At 31.1% G+C, this 11,896-nt stretch overlaps 1 protein-coding gene across 1 annotated transcript in view; it reads left to right on the forward strand.

Moving 5' to 3' along the window:
- LOC115877326 (nose resistant to fluoxetine protein 6-like) overlaps positions 1-9,211 on the forward strand; it is a 17,680-nt gene extending 8,469 nt beyond the window's left edge. Inside the window, exons 2-8 of the mRNA XM_030893471.1 lie at positions 2,319-2,487; positions 4,131-4,324; positions 4,381-4,538; positions 7,659-7,826; positions 7,889-8,031; positions 8,093-8,201; positions 9,026-9,211. Of these exons, the coding sequence (XP_030749331.1) occupies positions 2,319-2,487; positions 4,131-4,324; positions 4,381-4,538; positions 7,659-7,826; positions 7,889-8,031; positions 8,093-8,201; positions 9,026-9,111 (1,027 nt within the window). The 3' untranslated portion in view covers positions 9,112-9,211. The remainder of the gene's footprint in view (positions 1-2,318; positions 2,488-4,130; positions 4,325-4,380; positions 4,539-7,658; positions 7,827-7,888; positions 8,032-8,092; positions 8,202-9,025) is intronic.
- Positions 9,212-11,896: the final 2,685 nt, after the last annotated feature.

Genomic DNA, 11,896 nt, shown 5'->3' on the forward strand with positions numbered 1-11,896 from the left:
AAGAAAAATATACGCTTTAAAACTAAATCTTAAATAACTCAAAATCGATTTATTTTAGGTATAAGAACATGTATAGTTAAAAAGTAACGAATTGAAAAGTCTTTTCACTAGTGAAATAAAAAAAGTGGGTTTCCATTTGAAAAAAATAATTTATGATAATTTTTTAATCGCTCAATTCTATGAACAGCTGCGGCCTTTATTATATGACATTCGAACAATTTAATTTTTGAAATAGATAGCCCCATGTTTTCTCTTTATGGCACAGTGGCTGTGGTAATCACTAGATTTGACGTTTAGGCTATACACATATTTCTGACAGGCAGTTTTTTTCGTTCAAAAATTTTAAATATTTTTTTTCTCAAAAACGGTTAATGTTAGATATGTTTAATATCAAAATTAATAAAATTTTACAGATAATTTAAGTACCTAATAAAAAATGTGGGCACCCATTTAAAATAAGAAAGTTGCTGCCAACTTCCGGTTATTTCCGGAAGTGCTGCCATATTGAAAATATTTTTAATCGATAGATCTCGTTGTGAAACTATGATATGCAAAAAATCTCCGAGCTAGATGTTGTAGTTCTCTAGAAACTTCTAATGCACGCTCAGCCTGGGACACCCTATATATTTTTATAAAATGCTTTCAGTTAACCTACATATGCTGACAAAATTTCATTTCGATATAAACTACCGTTCTCCTTGGAGTTTCCGCGGCGTATGAGAGGCGCCACCCTATATTTGACTTTCACAAAAATTAAGAAAAAGTACGAGAAAGGTTTAAACTACCCCGACCCCGAAAAACTACCCCGCTTACGACTGATTTTTTTCCTGTAAAATGATCCTTCTAGTATTTACTACCTTTTTTGTGTCTTGAAAAAATCGCAACATCGCATAGTTTTTGAGAAAATTTTCAGGAACTTTTTTTCCAAAGCAGTGTTACTTCGTTTGTCCGTTAGAGGACACCAATCAAAAATAAACCTGCATGTTAATTAATTTAAAATTTAAGCTTACTAAGCTTACTATATAGCTGTCAAATATCATTTGTGATACTAACACAAAATGTCATAGTTTTGCCAACTAGATTATTATCGCATACTAGATTTTATACGCATACATGAGACAAGACACAAAAAATAAAGTAAATATTAGAATGACTATTTTACGAAAAAAAAATCTGCCGTCGGTAGAGTTGGAAAATAGTTCTACTAAAATTTATGTAGGGGTAAGGGTATTTTAGGGTGTTTTTACCCCTCCTGTACTTCTGGATTTTTATGTCATATATTTAGACACAAAAAATAAAGTAAATATTAGAATGACTATTTTACGAAAAAAAAAAAAAAATCTGCGGTCGGTAGAGTTGGAAAATAGTTCTGCTAGAATTTATGTAGGGGTAAAGTATTTTAGGGTGTTTTTTACCACTCCTGTACTTCTGGATTTTTATGTCATATATTTAGGCACCCAGCAAAACATAGACACCTAAAATGTCCATTCAAATCGGAATAAACGGTTCTTAAAATATCTTAAAAAATGTATTTTTTACGTTTGATGCCCTCTAACGAACAAACGAAGCACTTTTGTATAGAGCTAAAGAAGTTATTTTGATTTGAAATATACGTAGTAGTTCTATGTTTATGAAATATTACAGGACACCCTGCATAACAAATTATACTGTTTAAGAATAGTGTGTATTCTTTTTAAGACAATTTTTTAGGAAAAGGACACAACGTAATATTATGTTTCTCTTTCTGCTCAAATTACAAGAAATTTATTTCAAATAATCAAAACACAGATGGTCTGGATTGTTTGGCTGGCATGAAGAAAGTATTTTCTATGTTTATGATCATAGTCTTGCACAGAATAATGTTTGATTTTGGATCCCCCTATGTTAAATCCTGAATACGTAGAAGAAGTAAGATCCGTTATTTTAAATAATTATATCAAACAAAAATGGTGTTTCTAGCTGTACACGAAATTCAGAAACTATTTTGCTGTTGAATGGACCTATTTTAGTCGAAACATTTTTTACCATATCAGGATTTCTGGCAACATTTCTTATCTTGGGACAACTAAAGAAAAACAATAAGACTAATTTAGCCGTCTTTTTACATTCATAGATTTGTAAGGTAACAAAAATACATTATTTTAAACTAAAGTCAGTCCAGCGGAGTCAGGGAAGAGTTCGACAGACGAAATACGAAAAATGACGAAGACACAGTTTTCACTATCATGTTTCCTCTCGTTGGAATAGCTTTAATGAAAAATAGTAACTATGACACATTGACTTTTGCAGCTAAATTTACAAATATCTTTTTGTTGAAGGGTTTTGCCGACATACGCTGTGGTCATCGCATTTTATTGCACCTTATTTATAAAACTAGGCTCTGGGCCACTTTGGCAACACAGAGTTGGCGTGGAACAAGAAAGATGTACTACAAGCTGGTGGGCCAACTTACTATTTATCAATAATTATGTGAATACGGATAAAATTGTAAGTAACCATAAACACTAGGTGGAACGTAAAATTATAATCGAAACATATAGCAGATGCTTTTAAATTTTATTGATTAATATTTTTCACACTAAATGTTGTATAATAATTATAATTCCAATATTTAACCAAAAAATCCCATATGGGTATTTAGCCACTGCAAGAAAATCTACAAAATAAAATAGTTATTTTTTGTAAACACTTCTGCGTTAATGGTTTGGTTTGGTATGGTTAATCCCAAACGGAAACTACTTGTCAGAAGTCAGGTTTACAGATATAACAAAAATATACCGTGCTGGCAACTGTTACTTTTGGGTCGGTATTTACATGTGTGGAAGTAAATCGTATAGGGATCTTATTAAGTCGGAGTGAGAGAAATGCGACGATGTGCTGTTGCGGCGTTGCCGGTACGCCTTTCCTTATCAAGTAAAGTAAAATCACGATGGCAAACCGCTTACCTATTTTTAAAAGATTTTTTTTTTCGAAAATATAACTAGATAAAATCATTAGATATATTTCTGAACATCTGAAATGGAATTATAAGGATATTGTTAGGGTGTCCATTTTTTTTATAACGAGAAAACGTCAGTTATCGCGATAATTTAAAAATTCAACTTTTTAACACATAACACGCCATAACTTAAGAACTATTTTAGATACTGAAACTTTTTATTTTGAATATCGGATCTTTTACAATATGGTTAAGTAAGAACAATTCGATAAGGTTATTTTTTTCCATTCAATAATTTTAAATAACCCATCCATTTACTTTTAGTGCATAGCAATTTTCAGCAATAGTTTAACTTTTTTTATTTATAAACATTTTCACATAGTATCTGCGAAGAAAATATATTATTTCTAATAGATTTCGAGATATTGATTTTTGAATTTAGAGTTCTAATAGCGCGACCACTGTCGAACACCAACTCAATTCCACTTATTTTTACCAAAAATGCAAGTGTCTCTAACTTGCACTTAAAAATTTTCAAGCTATAGGGAAAATTACAACGACTCGTTAATAAATAAACAAATAAAGTATCACGAGACGTACTTAATTAAATCGTGAAGCTGAACGCATGATGGTCCGACCGGTCGACTGCGAAAAATCTGCTTATCCCCTTCCACGTCTCTTAGCAATATGCACAGTTTCTCGGTTTATCTCATACGCTTGGCAACGTGTTTACTGTTCTCTCTTTATTCGGTACATTATAAACGCATTGTACTCTTCTGACTAACAACTTACAAGACTAACCTTTGCCAGCCTGTAGTATATATTATTGCTAACTTCTGAGAAGTAGTTTCCGTTTGGGATTAACGCAGAAGTGTTGTGACAAAAAATATCTGTTCTATTTTGTAGATTTTGTTGCAGTGGCCAAATACCCATATAGGATTTTTTGGAGAGATGGCTCCGCCACATAGGTATAGATATTTTTTCCTAATATAGAACATCATTTGTATTATACCGGATCTTTCAAACTCAGTTCTCACTATTCTATTCTTCACTATCTTGTGAGTGATTATTCAATTCTAACAGATTAACAAAGTAAGGTATTTTGAATATTCTGCATTGAATCCGCATAAACTCTTTTATTTGAATTCAATAATATTTTTTGATTTTATAATAAGTTATTTTATTATTTTAGTGTATGTTCCAATCTTGGTTTATAACATGCGATATGAATTTCTTTATTTTCTCACCAGTTCTTACCTGGTTTTTATGGCAAAAACCAAAACTAGGACTAACTTTAGTGTTTTCGTTAATAATTTCCTCAATAATAGTAGTATTTACAAAAGTATATATTGACAATTTGGATGCAATGTATATGATTTACTTAAAGTAAGTTATTAAATATCTTGATAGTTATCATTGACTAAATAATATTCTATTTTTAGAGCATTAAAAGATCCAGTGTCTCATGCTACGTTCAAGACTTTATACATTCCAGGTCATATGAGAGCCAGTTCCTATTTTATTGGAACTCTGGCTGGATATTATAAGTTTCAAATAAAAGAAAACGACCACAAGATATCAAGAAATTATGTAAAAATTGGTAAATTAAATACCATAAGTTCGAAAAAAAACGCTTCTGAAAGGGCTTGGAAATGAAGATCCCCTCATCTTGTCTGTACAATAATTATATGGGGAATATCATCTATCGTAATTTCCAGGTCAACTGCATGCCGTTTTTTTTTGGTTCATACGGTACTATTAATTTGGTGCATGTAGAATGTAGAATGTTTAGGGGGGGTATTGACTGCGACCTTACCGATCTCTATTGTGTATTCCCCTTTCTTGAGTTAACGAGTTATAACTCATCATACAGCCTCAAGGCGTTAACAAAAGCCAGTATCTGAGATTCTGAGATGGCTCCACAGAGGCCAGCTCTCTATCTCCGACATCAGTCTTACCAATGTTTAGTGTTCTGGTGTTTCTCCATTTTCCCCACAGAATCTGCATTTGTCGTTATTTCTCACCTTCAATCTCCTGAGGTGTTTGTTGAGGAGACAGTGTCCTGTTAGAAACCCCGTGATAATCCGAAGATTGTTCTCATGTAAATCAAGGAAATTCTTTGATTTTTCTCGTCGTAAGTTCTAAGAATTTTTTTTGAGTGTGTTAGACCGTTGGAGGATTTCCATTCCAGGTTACGGATGAAACCTTCCAGGTTCTTGAGTTCCGCTTTAAGCTTATGTTTTCACTTGGAAACCAGAACGGTTCTGGTTTAGCTAGTGGAGTGTTCGCTCCTTTCCTAGCTAGATCGTTTGCCTTTTCATTGCCTTCTATCCCTTGGTGAGCTTAGACTAGAAGCTTATTTTCTTTGCCTAATTTGTTCAGCTTCTCTAGGCATTCTCTGACCAACTTCGCATTGATGGTTACTGAGTTGATCCCTTTTGTGCTGCTTGACTATCAGATGAGATGGCTATTTCCTGTTTTCGATAGTTCCTGAAGGATGCTGGGTAGTTGGGTAGGTGCCCTTGGAGTATTTAGTTTTGGACCGAAATACTCCTATCCCTATCCCTGTCCCTGCTTTGGTTTTGGAAGCATCAGTATACCACGTTATGGTATAGACTTTTACATACCGAGCAAATGTTTCTCTATTCCAATCCTTTTTATTGCTCAATACTACAGTAAAGTTTTTCTCAAAGTTTTATATTCTTGGTATGTTATCAACTGGGAGTTGGATTCGATTTGAGTATATTCCAAGCCCCTGACCTGAAAATTATCCCAGTACAGTTTCCGTCAATGACCATTCTAATCATTGTCGTATTATCTACTGACGACAATGTGCAGTGGCGTTAGGTCTAGAATGGTGCATGTTTAATAATTTAGTATTAAATATGATATAGGCCCGACAAACGAATGTAAAGTTCAATTTATAATATCGATTGAAGTAGTTAACGCTTTTTACAAAAATAATTTTATTTTAAAACAATTTTTGTTATGAACTAAAATAAACGTTATAGTGTTTACGTTATCATTAGAAGATACAAAAGATAATAAGTATGTTTATTACGATATGTGTAACTGGGTATTATTGTCAAAAGTAAACGTATATACGACACTTTAAAAGCCTCTAAGAGCTCTAAGAGCGCTTGCACACACACTGTCAAAATCGGTGCCGGTGCCGGCGCCGGCTTTGCTCACGTTCCGACAGTTGTATATAATTCTATTGAATTTGCCGGTCCACGACGATTTTACCGGACTGGAGTATAGAGGGTTGTTCACCATATACGACACGGAGCATTGTAGCTAAACGATTAGATTTTTACAAATTGTAAGCTTTGGGTTCGTTGAAGAACTATTAGAACTACAATTTAAAAATATTTTTACAAGATACAGAGTGTCCCAAATAAATAAAAAATATTAAAGTTGTATTTTTTTAAATAGAACACCCTGTATATTATTACATTTTTAATTTCTACGATTAAAATAAAGGTAAATTTGATTAAGGTTTATTACACTTAAATCTTACTGTTTTTGAAATATATTAAATTTTTGTGAAATTGCAGTAAAAATGTTAAGGCTTCATTTCTCCAAGGGTATCAAAGCTTTTAATACTAAATATTTACTAAGTGTATCGAAGCTTTTAATACTAAATATTAAGTTTATTTATTGATCAGTTATTGTGTTGCAATAATAAAAATAATACTACCTCATACAGAGTCTCTGAAAATTAATTTTAAATAATTTCTAGCTTTAAGCGGCAATAACTTGTTTAATTTAAATGAAACACCCTGTATATTTTATGAGAATCAGATGCACAATTTAATAGTCTATCAAATTGTATTATACCATTTTTTACTTATCCGTTCAAGTTTTAGTAGAAAATGCATTTCCTTATAATTTAGACCTCATTTATCAATATACCCATGGAATATTGACATTTTAGATTGTTTTTAAAGCAATAAATGTTCAAAATGTACAGCTGTTAAAAACGAGAATATTACTAGCTCATTTGTATACGAAAAGAAAACTATTTAAATATTTATAAAAGAGTAAACTATTAATTAAATATACCACATTATTTCTGCCCAAATATTAATTAATTACATACTTAATTGTGTTAGTTAATACATTATTCTAAATAACTATGGATTTGAATCGGAAATCAATATCATAATAAGTTATGAAAATGAACGTCTCTGTTACAAATAAGAATTCGTCAAAAAGTGAAATAAAATTTTTAAGGTGTTACTTTTTACTACACTGTCTAATACACATAAAAATTCAGTTTTTTAGTATTTGGAGCAAATATTATTAATCAACGCAAACAGGCAATTAATGTAGTTTGAATACTGGAATCATATTAATTGGTCCTCTTTAACAATTATTAAAACAGTTTTTTTTAAAAAGTCTTTTCTAAAAAAACGTAAATCTTTTAAAATATTTAAGCCCTTTTTGATGACTTAATAGCTTTTTAACTTTTTATATTTTGGAATAAAGATTTAAATCACAAATCGTTTTGAAAATTACTTAAATCTTAATCATTAAGTCAGCTTTCGATAAATGACTTAAAATCAAATGACTTTAGTTATTAAAACGATTCAAATCATAAGACTTAAGTTTTCATTGAGCTCGCAGCTCTGATCGTATGCTACTTTGTTGTATTTTTTAGTTTTTAGTTTCAATGTTTATGTGTTAATCATCTTATTTAGTCAGTTTTGATTTTTAGGATGGATATTTTCAATCCCAACAATGATCATTTCCTTGGCCACCGGTTATATATTTTATTTATACGACGTGCATCAGTTATTAACAGCTCTGTATGCAGCTCTATATCATCCATTGTGGAGCATTTGTATAGCGTGGATAATAATTGTATTATCGTTAGGTCACGAACGTAAGTTTTAAAAATATTTATTCCTTTCCTTCTCGATAATTACTATCGTATTGTTATTTTAGCTTTAATCAATTCATTTCTAAGTTGGAGACCTTTAACAATTTTAGCGAAATTGTCATTTTGCGTGTATATTTCACACGGAATTATACAGATGTACACTGCAGGAAGCATTAGAACACCTACACATGTTTCTATATTCAATTTGGTACGTTGTTCGTATCTATAGTACTTTTTATAGTTTATTGATTTTGTAATTGTTGTTTTAGGGTTATAAAACTGTCGCTGATATAGTTTTAGGATATACTCTGGCATTTATATTAAGTATGGTATACGAATCTCCTGTAATCGCATTAGAAAAACTCCTTTTACAAAAAGGTACTTACATACTTCCTTTATGGATATAATACCTACTTTGAAAAAAAATGCTTTGACACAATTTTAGATATTATGAATGTATTATTATATAGGTATTATATATATGTATAAAGCGATGCTAGAAATTCGGAATACGAGCATTATTTATATTATTCCGCAATAAGTAAAATATGAATTGTAAACAATAGCTTTATTGTAAAGAATTATGCTACCCCTATTAAGAAATTCAATCGAGAGTTTTTTGACACTATCATGTTATGATCTGATAATTACTCACATGATTATACGAAATAGCATTTGGAATATGCTGAAATTTCTACATTTTACAAAATTTTAACGTTAAAGAATATACAATGGGTCTTATACAGGGTGTCCCAGAAATAAGTGCAAGTATTTTAACTGGTAGTATAGTTTAACCCCAGAATCACGCTTATGAGTTTTTTTCCGAAAAAATTTTTTTTGAAAATTCGAAATTTTTTGAAAAATTTTTTGGATTTTTTTTAGTTTTTAGTTTAAAAATATAATTTCTTAATAATATGGCAACATAGGTATTAGATTGAATTTACAAGAAAGAAAATCTAGTAAAGATCCAGTGGTTCTCAAAATTTTAGCAAAAAATAATTTTTTTGGAAGTTTTCAAAGTAAAATAACTCCGTTATTTTGGTCTTATTTGCAAAACGATAAAGAGAAATTATGTTTCTTTTATCGAGATCTACCACCCCTTAAAATACTTGCACTTATTTCTGGGACACCCTGTATATACATATTTTTATAATAAATATTTTTTAAAGAAATATTTAAACAAATTCTGTTTATTATTTTAGGATCAATGCCACCAAAAAAAGAAAATACAGAGAAGCAGAATAATAATATAGACTTATCAACAGAAATAGTGACGGAAATTCTGTGATTTTAAGGAAAAGTCTCTTATTGGCTGAAGCTGAATTAACTTCAACGGAGTAATAATAGAAATAGACATCTATCCCTATTAAACCTTTGTTATACTTAAAAACAAACTTAAACAAACCACAAAAGTATTAGTGTTATTGACATTGTAATTTTATCTGATTCCTTATTTTCATAAGTCTAAATAATGTATCTCACAGTAACAGTATTTTTATATAAATAGTATAATTCTCTATACACATAAATACACACAGTTAATATATTGTTATACACATCAGTGTGTAGTGAACTAAGATCGAGATGGTTAGGTTCAATGTAATTCTAAATAATAACGTTAAACTGGTAAGATTTATGTTGTTAAATTCCTTATTTTTTGCCCATACATTTTTAACTTATTCCTTCTACGAAACACCAGAATATTAATTATCTAAGTATTATCCTATAATAAATGTTACCAGTGATATTACTCTGATATTATCTTATACAGTATAGTTGTGGCGAGAATATTGAAGTTCTTATGCCGGGGTTTTTTACTCAGATCCTTAAGGTGCGTATTCAGTATCCGAACGAACGAACGAATGTTCGCTAGTGGTATGGACTGGGTATGGACGGGGACCGTACGATAGAACCGCACGAGAAGACTGGACGCGAACGACTTTGATGTACCGACTCGAAACGGATGGTCGAGCGAACGAACGAACGAACGGCCGCATGCGTTCGGTCCCCCTCCAAATATACCGCACTTTCATTCGTTCGTTCGTTCGTTCGGATAATGAATACTCACCTTTATTAGACTGCTCATAGTGCTCATATTCGCACCGGTTTGAGGCCGGATGAGATCGGATATCTTGTGAGTCAATTTAGACACTCGCTAAACAAACTGATGCTTCCAAAACGTTTGGAAGCATCAGTATATCACATTATGATATGGTCTTTTACCTGGTGGGCAAACGTTTCTCCTCCGATACTTTTTATTGTTGAATACTATAGTGAGATATTTCTCAAAGTTATCCTCAGACATATCATTGCCAATGGCCTACCGACTTGGCGAGTGTCTAAATCGACTCACGAGATATCCGATCTCATCCGGTTTGTTTTTGGTCGGTTTCCTATTGGTCGAAAATACTGTCGCGGCGACAGAACGAAGCTCTGAGAACGCGGCTTTAGAGTAATACAATAATACAAAACATAAACCAAACCACAGACAAAAATAAAATATAACTGGAAATAAGTTAATGAAATAAAACAAATATAAAACGCAACAATAATGTATCTAGTAAAAGTAAATTTCAAAAATATTAATTTTTATTGGAAAACGCCAACAGAAGCTTCCTTTTATTTTGGGAAAATCTATTAATAAATTTTTTAATAAACTCTTCTTTATTATTGGTAACACATTTTCTATGTACCCTGAGCATACAAAGCCCTGTGAGGCGTTCCTCAGACATTGTGGACCTTAGCCAGATTTTCACACGTCAAAGTGCTGAAGGACCTCTCAATATTAACCGTTGTTGGAGGTAAAGACAAAAAAATTTGGATAGCTTTTTTAATATTTGGAAAAAATTCGCATTGATTATTTAAAAATTCTACCAATTAAAAATATAGGTTTTATTTTTACTGTCTGGCCACCCCCTTGTATAATAGATATGTAAGGTCGCTGTGATTAACCCCCCATCGTCTCTCAAAATTTCTCGTAAACAAAGTAGGCCCCGTCCAGATTAACCTTAGCAGCAAAAAGGAGACGTAAACTTAAAACCCTTTTTTTAATATTATCCAAAAAGAGACTAGATTACAGACATATCTAAAGATTACAAACATATGTATATCGAAAGCAATTTTCTCAATAAAACAGTCGATATTTGACTAAAATAACATTGTTTTATAATTACTCACTTTAACGATATTTTTGTCTAATATCTTAGAATCTAATATATTATTCTACTAGATATCAAACTTGCCTGAAATGCTTTTTGATTAAGTCAATATCGTTCATGGATCATTCTGTGTCTTATAAATAAGTTTCGAAAAATTTTAGAATTCTAAAAGTTTCTGTCTTTTATTTAATGTATTTTGATAAATTCTGATTATTATTTAATTTTAAAATAAATTTTATTGTAATAATTATACATACATACATTTTTTATGGTAAAAACCTCAAAGTTTATTTTTGATGTAATAAATGCCTATTTAATATGGTATAACCAGATTACAGTTGAGGGTTGGACCCTTTGGTGTTACACAGCAAAATAAAACACTAAATCACCACAATACACCAAAACACTTTTACTTTTGCACTGGACGCGCGTTTCGCTAACCATGTTAGCATCATCAGCAGATGATTATAAACCCTATTATATATTATATACTAAATATTATATTAGTTTATAATCATCTGCTGATGATGCTAACATGGTTAGCGAAACGCGCGTCCAGTGTAAAAGTAAAAGTGTTTTGGTGTATTGTGGTGATTTAGTGTTTTATTTTGATGGTATACCCAATTTATGATGTTTTTCTTAAGATTAAACTGCACATTTCAATTTTGCACAAAAATTATAAACTTGACCTTAAGAAAAGTTATTCAATATCAGATCAAAATTGTATCAACATTATGTCATACGACTTTTGACTCAAAAACAACTAATAAAACAAGACATGTATTTGGTAAAGGCTAGCATATTGTGTTGAATTTCTGACAAAAATATACCGAAAAAATCAAACAGACAACAGAAATAAAACACGAGATTAAAAAAATCAGTTAAATAAGCAATAAACCGAACGAAGTACAACAA

The sequence above is a fragment of the Sitophilus oryzae genome, unplaced genomic scaffold (genome assembly GCF_002938485.1).
Source record: "Sitophilus oryzae breed Bouriz unplaced genomic scaffold, Soryzae_2.0 scaffold_1443_pilon_pilon, whole genome shotgun sequence".
In the NCBI taxonomy this organism is placed as follows: Eukaryota; Metazoa; Arthropoda; class Insecta; order Coleoptera; family Curculionidae; genus Sitophilus; species Sitophilus oryzae.